We start from the raw sequence: 25,452 nt of genomic DNA on the forward strand, positions 1-25,452 counted from the left end.
CCTGGTTTAAAGGGCCCCCCCCGGAGCGGCCGGCGGGACTGGCACCAGCGCGGGCGGGCGGCCGCTCCGGCTCCGGCTCCGGGTACAGGTACGCGCTGCCCCGCGGCCGCCATCTCCCTGCCTGCGCGGGGCTGGGGGACCCTCCTGCCCCGCCGGGAACCAGCGCGAGGGGGGCTGCCCCAACACACACACACACGCACGCACGCACGCACGCGTGCAGTGTGTTACACTACAGTGATCCTGCGCAGCCACACTAGGGGTGTGTGTCTGTGTTTGGGCGCGTGCACCAGTGTGTTACACTGCGGGAGTGAATTTGCACACTCACTTGCATAGCTTGACTCCTGTAGTGTAACATGCTGGGTGAGCATGCACTCCTGTCGTGCAACGCACCCTGTCTGCCTACATGTACACGCATAGATTCACTCCTGTAGCGCAATGCACTGCATGCATGCATACTCATACGTGTACACATACACAGATTCACATCTGGGAGGTGCATACGTATGTGCTTATGCATGCAGAGTTACAGTAGAGGAATGAATCTGCATGCACACGTACCTGCATAGATTTGCTCCTGTAGTGTCATGCACATGTGCGGGTGTAGTCACTCCTGTAGTGTCACACACCTGCAGAGATTCACTCCCGTGGTGTAATGCACCTTGCTTGCAAACACACCAGCGTAGATTCACTCTTTCAGTGTAACTACACCAGGCGGTGGTGTGGTTGGTTGGTCTGCGTTGGGGTGGGGTGGGCGGGGGGAGTCTCAGCCTTCTTAGACTTGAGGCACTTAGAAAATGCCAGCTCTTCATTTCTACAGTAAAAAAAAATGAGCAAAAACTTCCTAGTAGGGATGTCAAAATAGTTTTAAAAAATACTGGTTCAACCTCCTCTAATTATATCAGGGTGGATTTGATTTTACATCAAATCTATTTAAATCACTGGTCAGGAAGCCTCGATATAATCATTGTTTTCTACAAAAAATGCATTCTTGTTGTTTGATATCCTCTATTCACTTCAATTCTTGAAAGGTTGCACTTTTAGAGAGAGGGAAGGGCTCGGCTCTGTGCACACAAACTTGCAGAGAGACGAGAGGGCTGATGGGTAGGTAGTCAGGTCTGTTGTCTCTCCTCTTCATATGCTGCTGTTAACAAGGATGTTACCTCTGGGGACACTGTTTGAAAGCTGACACTAAGCATCACAGATGCTCGTTGGGATCCTAAACAGCAACATTGGAAACCTTAGTATAAACAGCTGCCTAAATTTTTACCACCTTCCCTAGGCTGGGTCACATGTAATGGTAGTTGAAGTATGATGGCAACTGGTAATTTGTCAGGGACTAGGAATCTTGAGATTTGGTTCACCGCCACTGATGTGTTGACCATCTTGTCTTTGTGCCTTGTTCCCCTCATTTATAAAGTGGGGGATAATGTACTACTGTACTAGCTCATTTTCTAAAAATTCTTAGTAGATTAGAAATGCTAGACACGTATAAAGTTTTCTAGTACAGTGCAACACTTGCTTATATACATTGCCACCTTTTGCCATTCTTATAGGGAGGAAGTAATTTAGAAATTAAAAAGAAAAATCCTGTTCCATTTCTAGCTGGAAAAATCCTGTTCCATTTCCTGTTTCCATTATATATTTTCTGATAACAGGACCAAGAATCGTCACTAGAATAGACACGAGTTTCTTTGGGATCGTATCCACTAGCAGTAGTTTGGTTGAAGAAGTGCAGGAGAGAGAATGATCATAGAAAAATCTTTTAAAGAAAACACAAGGAACTATTAGCATGCTATTGTATGAATAGTTACAATGCTAAAGTAATCAGATGCACATTTAACTTATGAAATGAACTGGCAGAATTGCAATGCTTTGCATTTTACTAGTGTTATGTTGTTGTAGATTTTAAAATGCTGTAAGATTTTTCTTAGGGCTTTGCAAGATGTGTTGCAGTCTAAACTAGATGAATGCAGTTTAAATAATCAAAAGACAGGGTGGGAGAAGGAAATCATAACTAATGTTTGCTGGATCTCTGTTTCCTTCCTACATCTATGGTACCTTTCATTTTAAAGGAAACAATCTGATACCTTAATTCTGCAGGTAGTCCTTTTGATTTGTCAATAGAACTCCTCATGGCACATGTAAACAGTGCTGTTCAACCTTCTGGCTCTGTGGGCCAGATGAGTGGTGAGAGGTTGGTCTGTGGGCAATCCCTTGTGAGGTTGGTCCATGGGTGTTATCCAGCAGGCTAGCCTGACCCTGCGCATCTGGATCTGGCTCTGCGCTGGCCTTGATCTGGTGTGCAGAGCCATGTTATCTGGCCTGGAGGGCTCCCCATGGGTCTGGAAATATGGAAGTAGCAGAGCAGCAAATAATGCTTCCATTGTTCTCCACTGCCAAATTTTCCAGCACTTGAGGAGTCCTTGTGGGCCATTGACACTGGCCAGGAGTTAAGCACCCTTGCTATGTAAGGTACTGTTATAGTTGTAGGGCTAGCTGCATCCCTGACCTGAGTGTGGTTTCTCTCAGTGCACCCCTTTCCTTTACCCCTCCTGAGATTAAATTCTGTAATTTTTCCCACTCGGAGTCTGAATCCTGTGCTTCAGTACCACCAGGTCTGGCTGGGAACAACCCCCATTGAACTTCCTCTCTGGTGTGTGAGCAGTGAGGAATAGATGCTTCTTAAAAAGAAGGTGTCAGCTATTAGGTTTCAGTAGTTAGTGAATTGGAGACATTGGAGAACCAGGATCAATCATTTATTAACAAATCAGCATAAATAAAAAGGTTATTCGCAACCAGTTATGGAGAACAGTCTTGCAGCAGTTGCATCTTTATGCTGTTGTTAATTCCGAGCTTGATCTGGTGATGTAAATATTAATATTCCAGTTGTTTATGACAAATGGAAATGCTTCCAGAATCCAGTTGTGTTAATACAGATCTTGCACACCTTTTCCTCATTGGGTTTTTTGTACATAACATTCCAGGTGTCAGTACACCATAGAGACATAAGTGCTAACTGTACCCTGGTACAGAATGTATATTTGCAAGCTTCAGTAAGAACATATGTCTTGTTTCTGACGGATGCTGCACATGCAAAGAATGGTGGTTACAACAATTTAACTAGTACATTTCTAGAGTAAAGTTTGACAGAAGAACAAAGGAGTCTGAAAGATTTTTAGTTAGCTCGGTGCACTTAAATCCTTGCATTCCCAGTTACCTTGATCAAGATAGTGTTATGCCTGTACCAAATGCATGTATCTTGTAGAAACAAATATAAAATCGTAGAACATTAGGGTTGGAAGGGACCTCAGGAGGTCATCTTAGTCCAACCCTCTGCTCAGAGCAGGACCATCCCTAACTAGATCATATCAGACAAGGCTTTGTCTACCCAGGCCTTAACCTCCAAGGATGGAGATTCCACAACCTCTCTAGGTAACCTGTTCCAGTGTTTTACTACCCTTCTAGTGAGAGTTTTTCCTTATATCAAACCTAAACTTCTCTTGGTGCAACATGAGACCATTGCTTCTTGTTTTGTTATCATCTGCTGAAAACAGTGTAGGTCCATCCTCTTTGGAACCACCCTTCAGGTAGTTGAAGGATGTTATTAAATCCCCTCTCAGATTTCTCTTCTCCAAACTAAATAAGCTCAGGTCTCTCAGCCGGTCCTCAGAAGTCATGCACCCCAGCCCCCTCACCATTTTATGTTCCATAGGAATGGATCTTGTATTAAAACCACTTTGTAAGTGAAGGTTTAAAGTCAACACAGCATGACTGCAAAACAACGAAGTCCTTTTAAAAAATATCTGAACTAGTGGAGATTATTTCCTTTATTTCCTGTTTTCCATTATATATGATATTGCCATAACTTTTTTTTTCATGATGTACTGTGTCTAGATATTTGTATTACCATTATCCACTTGAATATCTGAGTTTATCTAGATACTAGATCTAGAGATAAATGCTAACATAATAGCTTTTTGGTACCTCTGTCACAAACCAGCATTTAAACTGATGACTTTCAAACTGTATACTTTGTGTTTGCAACTTGGTCCCCATGTAAATATGTAGTCAACCTTAAAGCTATTATAGCAATGCATCTTGTTTAGTATTACTGGATTTGATAGTGCATTAACTGACTCACTGTGGTATGATGTTGACGAAGCATGATAAAGTAGTTAAATTCCCTTGGTTTCAGTGCTGACTGAATACTTAAGAAATGAGAAATGATATGAAACATAGTACACCTCACTAGTATACATGCATAAAATACTATTAGCAATTTCTGTTCACCAATATTATTAAAAAATATTTATTTGTGCCATGTTCTGGGGTGAGATTTTTCTTTTTCTTTCACGACAAAGGTGACATAGTTTCACAGGGAGGGAAATAAAAGGCGTTTTTTCTACCTGCTTTTACTTTAATATTTCTTTATGGTATTTTGTTCCTTCCTTTGTGGTTTCTTTGTCTGAAAATGAACTATACATGACATTCTTTATTACTCATTTTTTTGTTTTTGTTTCTCTTCTTTTTTTTTTTACAGATCCTAGGCTGCCATTGTACTGGACACTAAATGAATAGAATAAAGTATGGTGAGTTTACAATCTAAACAGGTAAAGTTTTGGACAAAGAAATTTTTTTTTAATTTTACAGGTGGGTAACTGAGGCACCAAGAGTAAGTAACTGGTCCATGCTCAACAGGACAGCGATGTCCAGAACTTGGGTTCTATCTCTCACCCAGTAGATTAACCTTGAGGCCAGGTTTCATTTAAAAATCCCTTCTTTACACTCCTGTTGTGCTGACTTCTGTGGGCCAAGCCATTTTACATGCTGGTAGTTTCCCAGATAACACTTGGCACTGTTGGCATGAGAAATAGCAACATTTTTGCCAATACTATCTAGTGGCATTTTATCGGAAATCTTCCTCCTCCTGTTGAGCCCCAGGTCAAGTCTGGGATTGTGCCCGGTATGCAAAGGCCAATAAAGATACCAGGGGTGAAAGTATAAAGCAGATTTATTGCTAGCAATACAAGGTGCAAGCGAAATAATTTCACGTAACAAGCACACAGATTCTTAATTCTAAGCATCTTTTATACAGGAGTATTGGACCTTCATAAGCATTCTTGTTTGCTAATTGGTTATAAGGGAGTGACGCAAGGAGTTCTTTACTGAGCATGTCTCTATACCTGTGTTTTAGCTATGTATCTCATTTACATACATGTATGTTTCATTAGCATACTTTCTCCCCACCTAGGGGCGTGATTTTTAGTATTTAAATTAGCTCTTTGCCCTAGTCCTCTGATTCTGCTTTTGTTTTCAAGCCTCCTTTATCTAAGACTGTCTCCTCCTTATCATTGCAGATGGGCATTAGTTACATAACAGAGACTTTTGCTTGGGCTTTGTATAGTGGTTTCTAGGTCAAACCTGACACTCCTCCTTCTCACAGGGAGCAGCTGTGTATTAAACCTGGCTTAGCTGGGCACAGTGGCAATAATTTACAGGTTCCTCCTTCAAGTGCCTGTTTCTGGCCAGCAGGGGAGAAATGGGAAATGGAGGGAGAGCGAGCTGCGGGAGGAAGGAAAGAGCAGATGCTGGAAGAAGGAACCTGCATACCACTGCTGCTGTCCTTAGCCAGGTTGGACTTCCTGCACAGCTACTGTGTTTAGTACTTTGGGAGCAGTTCTGGTGCCCCCCCCGCACCTAGTTCAGCCACAGAAGTGGGGAACATACGTCAGGGGGGCAGGTAGTAGGGCAGGTGTGGGGTGTTTAGGTATGGGGGGGCAAGGGGTGGGTATCAGGCTATTTAGCCTCCTTGCCTACTCCCCTGCCATTGCTTTCCCCACTGCAGTGATGGTTGTGGTGGTGGGGATTTTAAAATGACCCTCCAATAATTAGATTCTGTACGTGAAAAACTTTATAATAAATTGCATTGAAAGTCACCTTGGATTTGGGTAAATTTGGTGCTTAGCTGTCTGAGTCAGATGTACATACAGACCTTTTGGATCTACAGATTAGGAGCCACCCTGCTCCCCCTGAAGTCAGTGGTCAACACTGATGAACACTGTAATCTCATTAATTATACAGTGGTATCTGATTTTGAAAACTCAGTTACAGGTGTGCAGGATGCAGAATTTTTGTTCTTTGAGAAATCCAACATTTTTGGGAAATAAACAATTCTGATTTGGAATGAAAAGATGAAATTTCAAAACTTTTTGCAAAGTCAAAGTTCAAGAAACATTTAATTCAGGACCTTCACATATTCCTTTTTGACAATGTTTCATTTCCACTTCAGCTTTTTAATGTTTTTTTTCCCCTGTTCATGTTGTATTCAAATACTAATGTTCACACATGCATGTGCACACACAAACATGCACTATTTAATAAACTACATAAATTAAAGATAAACTAGTATTACAATGTGACAGTCAAAATACACATCAATGAAAGCTGTAAACAAAATGTCAACATTTTTCTTATTGAAATATTTATTAGAATCTACGCTTTCCCACAATTCGTTATGATTTTGACGAAACTGTGTTTTGAGACAAAACTGTTCCATATAATATTTGTTAAAGCAACTTGCAAGATTTCTCTGCACTTCGCTATATAGACCTTTTTGATATACTTCATCATTCATTACTGCCTCTTTTGAATAGAACCGGGAAGTGCAGAAGGTCACAGAAATTTAAAAAGCAAAATGCCTGGAGGTAGTTGGTCAGATTAATGCCAGGCAAAGTGTTGTTAATGTTGGGGAAGGAATTTGGGGGTCAGAACTACACAGAAAGAATATTGAAACTGTAGGGAGAGTAGGCATTATGCCAGCCATAGAGGACAGGGGAGGTGTAAAAGGGCTCTCCCTCTGCTTTTAGCACCAAAAGCCTAGCTTTTTTTTTTTCCAGTCACAGTCTCCTTAATTTAGCAATTGGGTTTTTCATTCCTACTCTTCACTTACTATTTTTCTTCCTTTCTTTTCGGGGGAAGATGTGATCCTATTTGAACTCTTTTCAACTGGCATAAAGCAGTTGCAAGTGTGATCAGACTCAGGTAGGCATCACTCCTGTGAAGCAGCATATTTCTTTTTTAAATTTAATTTTTTTCATAAGAAAAAGAAATGTTTTTCATTGTGTTTGAACTTGCTTCCCTTGTTTGCATAATATTGACCATGTTTATCACATGTAGGCTTCCTTTCTCTCTGTTTGTCTTTATTAGAAAATCAGTAACAAAAATAAACATGTTGCAACCAAAGGTCGTCTGCTATATTGTTGGATAAAATGTTCTTTGTCAATGGTCGGTTTTTAAATGCTGATTATTATTTTAAATGGGTCCTTTGACAAATATGTAATATTACAATAAACAAGTTTAATCCTGAGCAAAAGCCAAAACCCCACCCTAGGAATTTGCTCCAGCATTAGCCCTTGCAAGATCAACTCCTGCCAAAGTCCAGCTTTGATAAATTGAACCACTAGCAACAGTCATAAATTGTAACCTATGCAGAGCCAGTTTGAAGACATGCACACAATCTTCATCAAGAGATCACCTCTGTAGCTGAAATATTTTAGGATTTATTTTTCTGCCCGAAATCATGATTTTTATCTGTTCCTCAAGTTAGATAGAGATGCCGATTCCTGCATTTTCTGTTTCAATGAAAGGGCTTCTTGTAATATAGATAACAATATATTTTAAAATATATTTACCATATTTCATGGTGTATAAGTTGAGATTTGAAACCCAAATATTGACCCTTAAATTCCACCTTGACTTACACACTGTATCTAGCACGCAGCTTCTGGGCAGGGCTGCTGCAGGGTACTTGGCTTCCCCAGTGTCCCACAGCTCCTTTTCTCCCTGCTGCAGCACAGGGCATGGGGCTGAGGATGGCAGGAGTGTGAAGCCTGCTCTCAGTGGGGCAGTGGGAGCGTGGAACTTGGGTGGGCAGGGTGTAGATGTGTGGGGTGTGAGGCAAGGTGGGGGGCTGTGGGGATCCCCCACACACTGTCCCCCATGGTGCACGGCAAGTGGCGGGCACTTGTGGCCTGTGCAGGCGCTGCTGCCCTGTGGTGTACAGTTCTGCTGGGACTTGTGTCACTGGGGGAAGTTGTGCATGCTGGAGCTGGTTGCCTTCTCTGCCCCCTGTTTGCACACATTAGTGATTGAAGCCTGGCTGGCCTACCTCTATCATGCCACTTGCTGGGGCTGGGGCCCTGCTGGTGTGGCTGAGGCAGCGCTGGCCCTGGCCTCTGCAAGCAGCATGGCCTGGGCCATGCCAGCCAGGAGCCAAACCTGGCCCCAGCCCCTGCAAGTTTCATAGATGCTAGGGTCAGAAGGGACGTCAATAGATGCAGCCTGGGCTGTGCCAGCCAAGCACCAAGCCTGCAGGTCAACTTATACACTGGATTTACGAAAATCCTAATTTTTTTAATCGAAAAAATGGGGTCAACGTATATACCGCATTGATCTGTACACCATGAAATATGGTACTTTTTAATTATTTGCACTGTTTGTATTGCTTCCTATTTATTTTTATATTTCCCCAGCTTGAGAAATGAAACTGAGGTCCCATCTACATCTGTTTCCCTGACACATTTGGCGTGGTTTTTTTAAATGTTTTTAAGTCCTATGGAAACTGCAAAATGAAGCTATGCTTCAACTGTGCTGGGACAGTTATCCCTCCTAGAACTGTTGCCTTTCCAGTGTAGATGGGACCTACTATTAGTTAGTTTTGTTTATAGCTATTTTCTTTTTGTTGTTTTTTGGCACTAACAAGATTATAAAGATTGGGTCCTAAACACTGTGAGAGGCTTTTGTCTGTAGACAAACAAACAAACAAAAAATGAATCTTGCAAGCTTGTCTTTCTTGTGGAATTGTCCTGTTTGGTTTTTCCCATGCACCGTCACCATGGGGCAAGTGTTAATAGGGAGCCTGATTCTTACAATTTTAAGCTGAGCATAATTTTGCTGCTGAGCCCAAGTAAGGGGAGAGGGGTGGGACCTTAGTGATTAATAATAAAAAAGAATAGATCCCTATTGGAGCCTCTTAGAATTTAGTGATGTGTTTTTGGTTTGTTTGTTTGTTTTTTAATTTATTGCTCTACTCAGCACTTGAGATGGTTTTGGAGTCTGTGCCAGTGCTTTAGATAAGATTCTTGAATTTGGTTACTTTCTGTATTATTAAGGTCGCATACATATATACATTCCCCAAAATGACTTGTTAGTGTTTTCCTGTCATGAAGCTAGCCATTGGTACATGATATACACTGTTACACTCTATTTTGGTTAACCTGGCCTTTCTTGCATCTTGCATCCTCTACTGTTGGCAGTGTTTTCCTTGGTTGTATTTTTGTTTTTTTGCTCTCCTTATACTCAGATTTGCAAGATGGAAATGCTCTGCAATACTTTGTTTAATTACAGAAGTTCAATCTTGAAAGAAGATCCTACTTGAAACTTTCAAAATTACAATTTCTTTCTTTGTGATTTTTTTTTTTTTTTTTTTTTTTTTTTGGAGGGGGGCGGGGGGAGACTGGTATTTTCCAAGGTATATTTTGCTATTTTAATACAGTTTTACTAACCTGCTACCTAACTACCTGTACACTTAATTCAGTTAAGCATGGGAAATTTAGTTTCCAATTTTAAATTGTGAATATTTCCTGTTTTTTTTGCTTTAAAGGGTTGGCTTTCTGTCAGTACTACCTTTTTATCTCCCCTTTGTTTATGTTCAGTGCTCATGTCTTAACTTTAAAACAGATTTAAACTTCTCAGCATGGAACTTATATGTTTGTAAGGCAATATTTTAGGCTATCATAATATCATATAATACAGTTCTGCTATGTAGATTAAAACTTGGGAAAATATACTTATTATTTCCCATTTTTCAACAAATGTAATTTATTTGACCAAGTCTAATTCTCTCCAGGGTATGCGTATACATTTACATAAATTAAAACCTTATTTAGAAACAACCAAACCTGTCTTCTTTTTTTCTTTAAATGACAACAGTGATCAAAAAGTTTACCAGCCAGAGAACTAAATGTCTTTGCTTGAAGTTGATACAAAACATGAGAAAATGAGACATGAGAAAAGATCAGAAGAAAGATTTGGTTCAAAATGGCGTTATGATTCTCAGCTGCAGGGGAGAGGGGAGAAGATATCTTGTGGTTTTGCTTCTAATGAATGGCTGTGTTAAATCCAAGATGAATGTTTTGGAGTAGTGGTTCTCACCTTTTTTTGATCGGGACCCATTTGTTAAACACTGATGGCCAGCTCCAGGCCCCCTGTGTGTGGGGTAGGGGGTCAATGTGTGGGGCGGGGGGGGAGGCATGGAACTCGGTTTCCAATGTTTTTCTTGTTTAAAGAGGGATCTATTTTTAAAGTTTGTTTACGACCCTTTCATATATTCTTGCTACCAGCTTTTTGCTCGTGACCCATGGTTTGAGAAATGCTGTTTTAGAGGACTCCAGAATAAAAGTGAATTGCAGTTGCAAAAGGGCATTTAGATCTAATCCTCAGATTGTGGACAACTTCTGAAGGTCATAAGAAAAACAGGTCCTTTTATGTATTAAAAAGAAATACTGTTTATGTGAGCATTTATTAGGTTTTTCTCTCTCAGGAGTGGGGAGGAGGAGAGGAATGGTATACATGGGCTCAGGATTTTGATTTCTCTCTGTTTCCTCTGTTCTCAGCTAACATGGATCCCATGCTATATGCAGAATCTATGAAAAAAGCTGGGAATCAGGATTTTAAAAATGGGAACTATTCCTTGGCCATCAGGAAGTACGATGAAGCCATCTGTGTGTCCTTCCAGTTATGCCAAATGGGGCTGTAAGTATTTAACTAATGTAGGAGACAGTACATTTGAATTTGAAAGTGAAGTGTCCAAGCTGTCAGAGCACAGCAGAAGGCAAGAGCTCTGGTTCTGTCCTGATGATGACTTCCCTATGTTTCTTGGCTGGCTACTTAACCTCCTGAACAGTAAAATGGGGATGATGATGATATAATTTGAATTGTATGTTGTGAAGATTAACTAGCTATTACCTTGCTAACTCTATACAAGTGTTAAGAAATATTGTAAATTTACAGTAAATGTAATTTAAACTTTTAACCAAACTGTTTATTGTTTACTTACTTTTTTTTTCTCATTCTGGCTCTTTCTGCTGATGTTGGGCTAGTCTCTGATCTCAAGTACTGCTCTGAGAAAGGGGCAGGGCTTTAATTGCACTCATGCTGGGAGGAGCTGTACATACCTCAGGAGAAACACTTCTTCCAGTTACCCTTTTCTGCTGGGTGAATGGAAGGAGTTTTGTTTCTGCCTTTACAAGGTGTAGTAGTCTTTTGTCCTATTGTCTTAAGCTGTTCTCTTTATTCTTCCACCTTGTGCTTTACTAAAGACCTAGAGGCAATATAAAGGTAATCTTTATGTAGGTGTGATAGGGTATTGAGTCTAACTTCTCTGGCTAGCCAGGCTAGGGCACAATAGTCCAATGAGAACTTCTCTAACACAAAGCTGACCCTGGGCATTTTCATTTTTCTGAATTTGTGTTGCCTCAGTGAAGCTGGTGGTGAAATCAGCAAACCTCAGGCTTTTGTTTTAGTTTTTCAATGATTTTGTTAGGTGAAGAAGTTACCTTTTTGACTCTTTGGAAAGCAAGTCTAAATGTCAAATACTTTCCAGCACGTTTAAATAGCTGGGACTGTGTCATTTTGCTGAATATTTTTTCTTCTGTCTTATGGAAACATGCCACAAAAGCTTTGTCCTGCATTAATTCTGGACAAAAATGTAATCGTGTCTGACATTCTCCCTCTCCTCATCATGTTCCCATTTAAAGGATCAGTTCTGCTGCCCAAACAAGAAGCGTCTTAAACAGCGGTGCTCAACCCCTGGCCCATGTGCCAAATCTGGCCCATGAGGCTGTGCTATCCAGTTCATGGAGTTTCTCATGGGTCAACAAATTTGGTGGCAGCCTAAACTGCCATGGCTTCCAGAGCCACAGCAACAAATGCTACCACTGTTCCCCCACCAATTTGTGCACCTATGGGAAGACCTGCAGGCTGGATGACATGGGCCTGTGTACTAGACCACACAGTCACTCAGGGGCCTCTTCCTACATAGAGAACTAGGCTGTGGCCGGTGTTTGGGGCCAGTCTGTGACTGGATCTGGTACACAGGGCTGAGCCGCACACAAGATCGCATCTGCAGACCACTCTACATGCTGACACAACGTGGGTTCTGGCCTCATGCTACAAATTGGATGAGCTTAGAAAGTGGGCGGATATAAACCTGATGACATTCAATACTGAAAAATGCAAGGTACTCCACCTCAGGGGATGGGGGGGGGGAACCCACAGCATGCTTATAGGCTTGGCAGTGTTACGCTCACTAGCACCATGGCTGAAAGAGACTTGGGGGTATGATTGACCAGAAGATGAACATGCACCACCAATGCGATGTCACAGCTGGTAAAGCAAACAAAATTCTGGCTTGCATCCATGGATTCTTCTCAAGTAAATCTCAGAGTATCATCTCCCCGCTGTACTCAGCCTTGGTGAGGCTGCAGCTGGAGTACTGCATCCAGTTCTGGGCTCCACAATTCAAGAAGGATGTTGAGAAGCTTGAGAGAGTCCAGAGGAGAGCCATATGCATGATCAGAGGGCAAGAGAAATAGGTCTTATGAAGAGAGGCTGAGAGCTATGAGACTCTTCAGCCTGGAAAAGCGCAGGCTCAGGGGTGACCTGGTGGCTACCTATAAGTACATAAGGGGTGTGCATCAGGATCTGGGAGATTGTCTGTTTACCAGAGCGCCCCGAGGGATAAGAAGGACTAACGGTCCTAAACTCCTCCAAGACCGTTCTAGGCTGGACATAAGGAAAAACTTCTTTACTGTCCAAGCCCTAAGGCCCAGAATAGACTCCCTCCAGAAGTGGTACAGGCACCTACTCTGGACTCATTCAAGAAACATTTGGATGCCTATCTTGCTGGGATCCTTTGACTCTAGCTGACTTCCTGCCCCTGGGGCAGGGGGCTGGACTTGATGATCTTCAAGGTCCCTTCCAGGCCTAATGTCTATGAAATCTGACCTGTGGGGCCAGCAGGTTGAACACTGCTAGTTTTGTATGCAAAAGTTGCACATCTCTGCATTTGCTAGCATGTCCTACCTTCTATGATAGTATATCTTCACAAAGTAGAAGCACTGGTTAACTTAAGACATAAAATTAAAACTGTTGAGCTAAACTGAGGCCAGCTCATATGAGGATGCTTTACTTCAGGTTGAGGACCTTATTTCAGTTCATCCTAAACACATTTAAGTCAACTTGAAACAAAATGCTCTTAAAATGAAATAAACCTGTCCACATTAGGGTTTCTATAGGTTATCTGAATCAATTTAAAAAACAATTTTATATAAAAGAGTGCAACTTTCTTATGCAAAAGAACCCTTTGATTATAAATTTTTCTTGTGAGCTGGCCTTTATTAGGCCACTGGCAGATGTTAAAAAGAAGGTGCAACAGGATATGATGTGCAATCCCAACAACTGTGCTTCCTGTCATGCTACTCCTGCTTGGCAGGAGGCACCATTGTGGGGTTGAACATCAGATCCCATCATGCCATATTGTTGGTGGAGAGGGAGCCTGATTTATGTTATTCCTTCATAAATCTGGTTAAGATGCAGTATAACTTTCAGGAAGACATGCAACCCTAGTTTAAAGACTACAAATAATGGTGAAACTGCTGTGTCTGTAGGTAAATTTGTAGATAAATGTTTGGGTTTTGGTTAAAGTTAAAAAATTGCTCCCAATTTCTAATCTGAATCTAGCTTCAGCATCCACCCGTTTGACCTTGTTAATGCCTATTTATTAGTTTAAAAATGTTCTACTATCAGAAACCTTTTCCCCATATGGATACTTTATATATCACGCGCAAGTCAGCTTGAAACCTTCTCTTTTAGTCTGTCACTGTGAGGGAGATTTTCCAGCATTGAATCATTCTTGTAGCTCTTTTCTGAACATCCTTTATGAATTGTTGACTTGAAAACTGGACATAATGTTCCAATGCCTCTCTCATGCTATCTAGGTTCATAATAACCCTCATAATTCAACCAGCATAGTTCTACTTGGTATTCAAAACTAACACAAAGCACTGAGCTAATTCTTTTAAAATCCTTGGTGCAAGTTGCTCTGATCTCCAGGTTCAAAAAAAAAAGCAAAAACATTTAACTTTGCTTGTTGGTGGTGGTGCTCAGTAAAAAAGCTTCTGCCTCTCGTCGGCTAAGTTGAAGTTGAATTTCATGTTGTTTAAACTATTATAGTTGTTCTCAAACTCTGGTCTGTGGACCCCTAATGGTCCAAGTAATCCTTTAGTAACTCACAGAATGAAACTGCAAAAGTGAAAGTATTTTTATCTCCAAATGGGGTCTGCAGAAGAAGGGGAGGCATAAGCAGAAGAATCACTGATAGATTTTGCTGAAAATCTTAAGCTTTGAGTTCTGTACTCAGATGACTCACCATTAACAATAACTAACCATAGCTATACCTTTAAAACCAAATCATGTTGACTTTCATTATCAGCAAAATCTCTGTACAGTCTGCCATCCAGTTGTACTTTTTTCTTTTCTTTTTTTATTTACGAGTTGATTTAATGTCTTTCAAACCACAAGTCTTGCTTTCAAACATCCTACTGAATTTAGCAGGATGAAAAATATACTACCTATCTGTTCCTGAATGCTTGTGTGGACACTGCCAGTTGTTTCATGTGCGTCTTGGTCAGGTTTGAATTTTGGGGAGAAAGAATGAAGGTTTTTGTTCTCAAGCCTCAGTATTTGAGGGCTTATTTTCAGGTTTATTTTAAAAACAATTCTAGAGCTTAATATTAATAGAGAATGTACTGAATTATTTATCTCTTCATCAAAATAGAGTTTTTTGTTTGTTTGTTTTTTTAAATCTGAAAACAAGTTTTTGCTGGGGAAAAAGTAATTTTTAAATGGAGCTCCATGCCTAAGTATAGCCTATATAACAACATTTGGTTTACAAATATTTTCTTTTTGTTTATAACACAGTGTGCACATTTGATACCCTTTTATACATAAATACTAATACCAATATTTACTCTTACTTTTATTATTGCTCTCTCTCATCTTCTATATCACTTTATAGCTAAGTTTTTTAGAAGAGGGAATGTTTGGGATTTATAGTTACTGAAATGGGATAGGACCTTGCGCTCCCCTCCCCCCTAACTTCTTGATTGGTGCTCTTGTTAAAATGATCATAAATGGTAGCACTAACATTACTAATAACCACAATATTAATATTGTTACTTTTTGATGCATTTTAAACATTTCCTTTTGCTGTATTTTTTGACTCAGATGTTATTCAGTGAGGACTAGATTCAGGAGGTGAAACACGACTAGGAGCAGAGAGAGAACTGAGCAGTCTGTTTTCATTGCCTTAGCTGAGGGCTTAAACTCTCTCACAGAATGGGCTTCCTTCATCTTAACACAGAGAGATTCTCTCGGACCTTCTGCAGTTTCACTGCATCCTTTTGGCAACTGCAGCCATTGCTTAAGTGGAAAAAGAATGTTAACGGGTTGAATGTAGTTGTAGCCATCTTCGAGTTCAACCTAGCAGCTGGAAATGAGGAAGAACAGTCAGCAGATGTCTGTCATTTCTTCATGGATGGCCAGAAGGTGCTCCTTTGGTATTAGTGCCCCATGCACTGCAGTTCTGATGATTCTGCTTGCACTAATGTATTATGAGGAGCAAACAAAATTTTTCTATAATGGAAATAAATATAAAATGTGGATGCTTTAATTCAGCACTACTCCAGCCACTCAGAAGCATCTTCTTATGCAGTTCCCTGCTTATATAACAGGAACATATGGAGCATGTACCAAGACTGAACTCATTACCAATGAGTTTCCAGGTACAATTCAAGGTGTTGATATGCTCTGACCCTTAGTCTGCACCGTGTGCGAGAGGCAGCAGATGTTTCTGGGTGAACAGAACCAAAGTTTACCACCTTTTATTCTATTCCAACCAAGCCTGGGGAGCTGAGCCAGGACAAGTTCAGAAGCTGTAGAACTCAAATATATTACCTTCCTTGGCCTTTCAGAGTATTAGTGCCTTGACTTTCAGGGCATATTGCAAAGATTATACATTATAAGCTTTTATGAAGACAGATGTTTGAGCTTTCTGTGCCTGGGCTGTACTATCCATGGGCAACTGGTGCCTCCTGAGTCAAGGGGGGCACTTGCCCCCACAGCGGCCAGTCAGTGACCAGGGAGGTCCCTCTGCGGCTGATCGTGCTGACCCGGAAGTGCCAGCAGCGCTTTTTCTGGAGCCTCCACTCCCTGGCCGGCGCTCTCGGGGGGTGGGGGGGCACCAGCGCTCCTGCCCCTCCTTCCCATCGCCTAAGTGGGGAGCGCTAGCTGTCAGAGGCTGCACCAGCGCTCTCAGGGGGTACATGTGCACCCCCCTACGGGTTGCCACTGGTCCTATCTGTGGTTTTGGAGTTTTTGTGTTTAATAGTAACACTGCTTACACTTAGGGCCCTGCTACACGTTACATATATTATGCAATTAGCTGGTTAGTCATGAGATTAATTTAAACTGGTCACACAAGTAAAGTAAGACCAGACACAAGTGCAAAGTAATTGTCACACAATTTAACCTTTTAATTGCACAATAAATTTAGATCAGCCACACATGGAAAATAATTATCACACGATAAAAATGACTAGCCAGCTGAAAAGAGCCAGCAGCTATAAAGGTAGTGCTTGAAAATGTGTAACAACTTTGTAGCTGCTTTCTATCCAGCTTTAATTTGAATGTGTAGCTGGGCCCTTTGAAATGTTTCTATGCTTTAAGAATTTAATAGGCCCCATATAAATGGACAAACGTGAGTAACTCAGCAAGTATCATCATTTTACTATTCTTTTGTTGGTTTTTTAGAAATGTTTTTTAATGTCTGTCCTTGCAATCCTAGGTGAATTTGAGGAGCTCTTTTGACTCTAGAATGACAGTTATGAATCGGTACTCCTTCCATTCCCAAAGTTTAGTAATAAATACCTATTTTAAGCCTGCTAATAAATACCTATTTACTCTGTCCATATTTATATTCATTCTAGTCCCCAAAACTAATATCTGAACACCTCATAGCTATTGGTGAATATATCCTAACAGTCTTATAAGGAGTAGGGACTGGAGGGCACAGAGATTTAAGACAAAACCAGGACTTTTATCCTACATCCTCCTCTGTCCTGTTCCTGTGCCTGAAGCTTTGTCTGTAATGTCTAGACGAAGAATCTTATTTAGTTCTTTCTTGATTCTCTGACATTAATAATTCTTTTAAAGAAGATGGGCCAGATCTTTAGCTATCGTAAATTTGAATAGCTCTGATTATTTCCATGAGTTATGCTACTTTGCATCCACTAGAGATCTACCCTAATATTTTAAGTTAGCTTTCTGGTTACCAAAATATACTGGGTTTCCTTTATCATTTGGCACCTTCAGTTCATGTCTGTTCATACGTTTAAACCTGGTCATGCAGCCAACTATGCTGTACGGTTGAATCAATCTATGGTATTTTCAGTATTCTCCAGATGAAATGGAAGAAATATATTAAACGTGAGGAAAGGTGTGCCATCAGAAAATTGGCGATATTATAACTCATGACCAGAAAAGGTGAAGTTAGTTGTGCACGCACGAACTTTACTTTGGTATTTCTTAACTTATAAATTCAGTGTACAATCAAAAAGTGATTTTTACAGTTGGACTTTGTGTCTTTTTAGAATGTGTTTTCTAAATGTGTTTTCACGTGTGTGTGTGTGTGTGTGTGTGTGTGTGTGTGTGTGTTAAAGCCTTCAATAACCTACCATATATCTCTTGAAAAAGACTAAAGATGTATTTGTTTAACTTAGCTGTTCTCGGAGGGAGATGGCCACACTACTTTGCAGCAAATCAACTGCCTTCTGTTGTCTGGGTAAATGGCAAGATGCATATCACTTAGCCCAGGAAAGCCTCAGCTGGGATCCATCATTTATTAAGGTACTGTACATTTAACACAAGGTATTAGCAGTACTTGGCAACTTTATTTCTAAACGAGAATAAAGATTGGATTCTTTTTTCTAAGATTCAGTGTACAGGTAAGACATCTTGCAAGAGGAGTGAGAAAATAATTTCAAGATGCCAAAACAGTAGCTGAATATATATATGTAAATTAAAAAAAAATTACAACAGGGATTATGTTAATACTGTATTTTAAATGGAACTGGCATATCCAGGTATAAGGAAACTATAAATACAGTAGAATGAAATTCCCATGCTGTTATTTACAAAAGCATTCAATATGCCAATGATGTTAGTTTTGTGGGTATGTCAAATCCAGGCAATTATTACAAATGTCTGAACTACTTTCAGACAGACAAGGTCCTTTGGGTACATCTGATATCTTTTATTAGACCAACTACTTATATAATTAGTAATGTTGAACATTTATTTTTATGGCTTTACAGCCATATCCTTCAAACCGTATTCAGTCAGAAATCTCTGTGTAAGGTTGCTAATAGCTATGTTTAAGAATTTCAGAGATAGGGCCCCAATCTTCTAAATTTAGGTACCATAACAATGTTTTCTCTCTCCTTTTTATTTTTTTTCCCTTCCCCCTTACCTCCCCCCTCCTCCAGGCCTACTACAGAGCCGGCTTTTCAAAGTTTAAGTTGTCAGCACCCGATTATGCAGTTGGTCTCTTTATTCAGGGTTTGATTCGTCTCCGTGGTTCTCAGGATCAGTCTCAAAAGGTTGATTTTATAGTCGGAATCTTCATGTGTATTAATGGTAAAGTGGACTTCAGACTTGTATTATTATTATTCATTCAGTAAGGATAAGAAAAAATAAATGGAGCATTCCTCATGAGAACATTTAACTTTTGTCACTATCTGCTTGGGTCACAACGGAAAGTCGTTAATATCTGAATGGCCTATCAGATCACCTGAACAGCCTCAACCCAATTTGTAGATGACAGAGTTGCATGTACCCAAGACACTCTGGAACTGACTGTTATCCCTCTGAAGTATCCCAACAGTGTTGCAGTTACAGTTGCTTGAGAATTTTTCCCCCCAGAACTTTGCAAAAAACTTGCTAAGAAATATCGGGTGGGCTTTTTTAGTTTTATATGCTTTTTTTTTTTTAATGTTAACAACTTTGATTGCTATCAGCTAAGTCACGTGGAGGGATTAATCAAAATGGCAATGGTTTGTTTTAAAAACAAATAAAAATAAAACATTTTGCCTAAGTCCTGCAGAGAAAGTCCATTTGGAACACTAAAAGAAAGGGAACGTTTTAAAATGGGTTGTTATTCCGATTTTGAGTGGATTGTTAAGGTTAATGAATGTGGGAGCTAGGGTTTTGGAACTATCTAATCTGAGCCTAAGGAAACAGAAAGCTTGGAAGTACTACAAGACTGGAAGGCAGGCAAATGTAATGCTGCTTTTCAAATCAAAGGAAGAAGAATTGTCTTGGCAGCTGCCACCTTTTTAAGTGTCACTTTTATCCCTAGTAAGTCAAGGTAGCAGATGTAAAGAGAAAATTATTGATGGGGAAATAGTTCCTTGAATCATAAGTAGAGCTACACTGATACATCGGTCCGATATCGGATCAATACTGATATAAGGAAAATTTGCTGTATTGGATATCAGCACAACGGGGCCAATAATTTGGCCAAAAAGAGCTGGCAGTATGGGGAGCTGCCTCCAGCTGGTAAGTCGGAAGGGGAGGAGGGAGGTAAGGGGGTGCAGATCAACACCTCCACGGTGAGGGAGGGAGGGGGAAAGGGCCTGGTGCTGCCCACGGCGGGGCGGGGGCACAGAGTGGAGGTACAGCTTCTGCGGGGGGGTGGCTCCTGCTGCTGTTTGAACCCCAGGAGGCTGCGGGGGGTTGCCCCCTGGATCTGCGCAGGGTGGGTGGGCTGGAGCTGGTGCTGCGTGGGACTCTTCTCAGCTGGGAGGGGCTGCAGCCACCCCAAATTTTGCCGCAGCTCTATTCCCAGCCCCGTGCTGCCAAGCACAGCCTGGCTCCATGTCCCGCCTCCACCCACACACTGGGAAGAGCTGAGACTGTGCTGGGAACAGAGCTGTGGCAAAATTTTGGGTGGCTGCAGGCCCCTGCCAGCGCCTGCTTCAAACTCACCCCCGCTGAGAAGAGTCCTACATGGCACCAGAAGAGCCTCAGAGCCCCCCCCGGGCAGCACCTGCCCCTGCCCCCTTCCTCCCTCACTGTGGGGGGCGTTGATCTGCCCTCCCCTCCAAAATCTCTATCAGTGCACCCCTAGTCATAAGCAACCTAAACCTTCACAGGCAAACTTACTTGCTTTTTCATGGACAGAATTGCAAAGTTAGGGAGGTAAGGAATCAGGAAGCACTACTTCACAGTCAGGTGGCTAGGATCTGGAACCAAATTCCAAGGGAAATGGTGCTCTCTCCTACCCTTGGGGTCTTCAGAAGGAGGCTGGATAATCACCTAGCCGGGGTCATTTGACCCCAGCATTCTTTCCTGCCCATGGCAGGGGGTCAGACTTGATCTGCTCAGGTCCCTTCAGACCCTACCAACTATGAAACTATGAATGCAGTAGAGGCATATTATAATTCAGTACTTTTGCGTGTTTCAAAATTTGTTTTGGGAAGTTTAAAAAAGATTATGAATGTTGTTGTGTATAGAATCATAGAAAATGAAGGTTCAAAAGGACCTCAGGAGGTCATCTAGTCCAACACCCTGCTCGGAGCATGACCATCCCCAACTATCCCAGCTGAAGATTTGTCTCGTCAGGTCTTAAAAACATCCAAGCATGGAAATTTCATAACCTCTTACAGTAGCCTGTTTCAGTGCTTTACTACCCTTCTAGTGAGAGAGTATTTTTCAGATATCTATCCTAAACCTTCCGTGCTGCAACTTGAAACCATTGCTCATTCTTCTCTCATCTGCTACCACTGAGAACAGTGTAGTTTCTTCCTCTTTGGAATCACCCTTCAGATTGCTGAAGGCTGCTATTAAATCCCCCCTCGGTCTTCTCTTCTCCAAATTAAATAACCCCAGTTCCCCCAGCCTCTCCTCAGAAGTCATGTTTCCCAGTCGCCTAGCCATTTTTGCTGCCTTCCTCTGGACTCTCTCCAATTTGCCCACATTCTTTCCATAATGGGGGCCCAAAACTGGACACAGTACTCCAGATGTGGCCTCGCCAGTGCTGAATAGAGGGGAATAATCATTTTCCTCAATCTTCTGGCAATGTTTCTACTAATGCAGCCCAGTATGCCATTAGCCTTCACAACAAAGGCATGCTGTCAGGTCATATTCAGCTTATTGTCCACTGGCTGCTTTGCCAGTCATCCCCAGCCTGTACTGGTGCATGGGATTGTTCTGTCCTAAATTCAGGACTTTACACTTCTCCCTATTGAACTTCATAAGATTTTATTTTGGTCCAATCCTCCAATTTGTCTTGGTCTCTCTGAATCCTAGCCCTACCCACCAGCATATTTACTACTCTCCCCAGCTTGGTGTCATTTGCAAACTTGCTAAGGGTGCACTCTATCTCATCCTCCAGGTTGTTGATCAAGATACTGAGCAAAACCGGCTCTAGGGCACTCTACTTGATACTGGCTGCCACCTAGACATTGATCCATTGATTGCTACCTTTTAAGTCTGAGGAGCCAGCCGGTTTTCTATCCACCTTACTGTCCATTCATCTAACCTGTATTTCCTTAGCTTGCTTGCAAGATTGTTATTGGAAACTGTATCAAAAGCCGTGCTAAAATCAAGGTGTATCGTGTCCACTGCTTTCCCCGCATCCACAGAGCCAGTCATCTTGTTATAGAAATCAGTCTGGTTGGTCCAGCATGACTTGCCTTGTTGAATCCATGCTGATTTGTTCCTAATCTCCAACTTCTCCATGTGCTTAGTAATTGATTGAGGACCTGGTCCATGATTTTTCCAGGGATAGGGGTGGGCACTATATTTGCCCTATATTATTTTACATTTGGGCGCTATATTTGCCCTTTTACCGTTGCCTGGGACCTCTCCTGATTGCCATGAGTTTTCAAAGATAATGGACAGTGGCTCTGAAATCACATTGGTCAATTCCCCCAGCACCCTTGGGTGCATCATGTTTGGCCCTTGTATATGTCCATCTTTTCTAAAGAGTCCCTAATCTGTTTTTTGCCACTGCTGGCTACCAAACCATGCTGCCAGGTGCAATAGTCTGGAAGCTGACCTTGCCTGCGATGATTGAGGTAAAAAAGACATCAAATACTACCAGCATTTTCTGCATCCTCTGTCACTAGGTTGCCTCCCTCGTTCAGTAAGGGACGCACACTTTCCTTGATCTTCCTTTTGTTGCTAACATATTTGTAAAAACTCTTCTTGTTACCCTTCATGTCCCTAGCTAGCTAGCTGCAACTCCAACTGCACTTTGGCTTTCTTGATTTCATCCCTTCATGCCCAAGCAATACTCCCTAGTCATTTGTCCAACTTTTAAAAGTTTACATGCAAAGACCTACCTCCAAACCCTATCAAAAGCAAATCTTTCAATTAACCTTGATGGGCTTTGGATGCAGATCAATAATAAATAATAATTGGACAAATTGGAGGAAAAATCTGAGATTTTGAACATTCACTTTTCTCACCAGCTTGATTTGGAGTTATGGATGCTCAGTAGTACTCGGGGTCATCAGATGAATACAGCCTTATTTAACATCATGTGAATACAGCCTTAATTAGTTTTACTAATGATCTGGAAAAAGATATAAACAGAATGTGAAGGAAACTTGCAGATGACACTAAATTGGGTTGCAGTGCAGACACCAATCAACACAAAATACAAAGGGATCTGAAAAGAAATATGGGTAGAAAAGAAAAATGAAAAGTAATTTAGAGAAAATGCTACCTAATGCATTCGGCAAAAGTATAATTTAGTTGAACAGTAACTTATGATGGTAATGATACATTTACAAATATCAGAATGTTGTCAGCAAGTAGGAAGCAGAACCATAATTCATTAACAGTTATTTTTACAGGGCTTTCAGAGCACAGTAATTAACCAGGCAATCCTTGCAACATGCTGTCTAAGCTTTCTCCACAACACTTTACAGATTGGGGGTAGGGGCTCAACCAGATGAATTAATTGACTTGCCTTGTGGGAAAATCAGAATTGGAATGGTGCCCCTGCTGCAGTCCTCATGCTGTGTTGATTTTTTCCAGACCACACTGTTCTCCTTTGTGATGAGGTATAACTAAGGAATATAATGTGACTAGGAATAACAAAGGAAGAGAAAAGCCTTTGTATCAGGAGAAACTTATAGTGGAGGGCATTAAGCTGTATAATACTCTCCCAGAGCAAGGGGAAAACCCCACACGGACAGCAATTGGAAGGGGAAGCTTTGGCCTTTCCTATCCTCCAAATGCTTATTTCAGTGGGAGCATCCAATCTCCTTCTTCCCAATTTTCTCTGTTCCCTCTTTCTCTTTGAGTCATTCTTGCTCAGTGGTCTGTTACAAGCTCAGACAAGAGTTTACGGACCAGCAAGCTGCCTTCAGGCAGGGACTGTCCTCCACATGCTTCTGAGGATTCCTATTCCTACCCTAGTGAGTTTGATCACTAGATCTCTGTGCGTTCACTGCAAGTAGAAAAATTGGTGGAAAACTTGGGTTGTGGAGATTTGTTTTCCAAAGCACTTGGTTAATTTTTTAGTAAAAACGGTGCATCCTTCCTAATTAGGGATGAGATATTGCCATTTTTAATTATGTGAAAGTGGTGTATTCTTATTTGCTGTGTTATGATAAATACTGTAAAATTGTTCTTGTAAAATGGATTCCTACAGTTGTAGAACACAGGTGGGGGGAAGGGGAAGCTACACACTTAAACACGTTTCTGTTTTTTCTCTTAGGTGAAAAAGTTAGTATACACAAGTTTTCTTCCATCTTTAAGAATCTTTTGCAAGAAGAACTTGATAAATCAACTTGGCAGCTGGTAATAGAAGAACTGGCCAGAAAAAGAATGTGGCAGGTGAGTTTATTATTATGCAAGGGAAACTAGCAAGTCCATTCATATCTGTATAGACTTGGGTAAAAGTAGGTGACTTTTTTTTTTTTTTTATTAGAGGCGCACTGATACATTGGTGCAATATTGGATTGGCACTGATGTAAAGAAAGTTGTCTGTATTGGAAATCGGCCTGATGTAGCCGATTAATGTGGTCAGTAAATGGCCCGTGCACGCGCACAGCTGCAGCGCAGCACGTAGGTGACGAGGAACACAACCTAGCAGCTTAAAGAGCTGCGTGTAGCTGATCAGTCTGTTGTGGAAGGGGAGAGGGGAGGGAGGAAAAGTGTGTGGGGGGCAGATCACGGCCCCCCTGGTGAGGGAAGGAGTGGGGCTGGGGCAAGGCAGAGGCAGGCACTGCACGGGCAGGGTGCAGGATAGAGCCCCAGGTCATCAGGGGGGCATGGAGGGAGAGGGGGTGACTCCTGCCAGTGCACGCACCCTGGGAGGGCCATGGCGGGGGGTGGTGCGTGTGCCCCTGGATCTGTGCCCATGTGCATGGCGGGGCAGAATGGGATGCCGCTGTGGGCTGGGGCTGAGTCTGGGGCTGTGCTGGGCTCTTCCCGGCAGCAGGGCTGGGCCGGGCTACGCTCGGGGCAGGTGATGGCAGTGCTGGGAGGAGGGGTTGAAGGGACTATGGTGAATTTTGAGGTGGCTGCAGCCCCTACTCTCTGTGCTGCCAGCCCCGAGCACACCTTGGCTCAACCCCTGCCAAGAAGAGCCCGGCACAGCCCCAGCCCGCAGTGGCAGCCTGCCCCGCACAGATCGGGATGCATGTAGCAGTGGGAGCTGTCCCACTTTCCCCGTGCCCCCCAGACAAGCCACGGCTCCGTCCTGCGCCCCGCCCTGGCAGGGCAGCACCTGTCCTTCCCTCACTGCAGGGGTCTTGATCTGCCCCCTATGTCCCTTCCCTCCCCCCTCCCCTTTCACCACAACAGACTTACCAGCTGCATGCAGCTCTCCATGCTGCCAGGATGTGTGTTGGAAATTGGAACGGTATCAGCCAATATGCCTCCTTAAAAATTGGCTATCGGTATCAGCCCCAAAAATCTCTGTCGGCGCACTCCTATCTTTTTTTGCTGTTTCTTGAGCATCATTTTAATTTTCCCAAATTGCCTTTTAAATCTAAAATAACACACATTAATTGTCACCGTGTCCAAATGTCTTGATTTTTACAGTAGAAACAGATAAAGCATAATTTCTCATAGTCTCATTCCTTTTTGAAAGGGACATAATCTGCAGGGAGCATGGTTTTATCATTTATTATTTTATTTTAATATTTCATCTCTTTTTATGACTCATGGCTTCTATTGTAAGACACCCTGGGGAAGGTAGCATAGGAGTCAAATAAATGTAGAAATGTAATTTGTTTATATATCTGTTGACTTGTT

At 41.9% G+C, this 25,452-nt stretch overlaps 1 protein-coding gene across 1 annotated transcript in view; it reads left to right on the forward strand.

The window, feature by feature from the left end:
* The window catches only part of LOC102380686 (TPR and ankyrin repeat-containing protein 1-like), a gene marked incomplete at its 3' end in the record, with an annotated part of 58,520 nt that overhangs the window by 17,870 nt on the left and 15,198 nt on the right, over positions 1–25,452 (forward strand). The window contains exons 2-6 of the mRNA XM_014525100.1: positions 4,541–4,589; positions 10,674–10,812; positions 17,898–18,024; positions 18,663–18,813; positions 23,909–24,027. Coding sequence (XP_014380586.1) covers positions 4,571–4,589; positions 10,674–10,812; positions 17,898–18,024; positions 18,663–18,813; positions 23,909–24,027 — 555 coding nt within the window. The remainder of the gene's footprint in view (positions 1–4,540; positions 4,590–10,673; positions 10,813–17,897; positions 18,025–18,662; positions 18,814–23,908; positions 24,028–25,452) is intronic.

The sequence above is a fragment of the Alligator sinensis genome, unplaced genomic scaffold (assembly GCF_000455745.1).
Source record: "Alligator sinensis unplaced genomic scaffold, ASM45574v1 scaffold763_1, whole genome shotgun sequence".
Lineage (NCBI taxonomy): Eukaryota > Metazoa > Chordata > Crocodylia > Alligatoridae > Alligator > Alligator sinensis.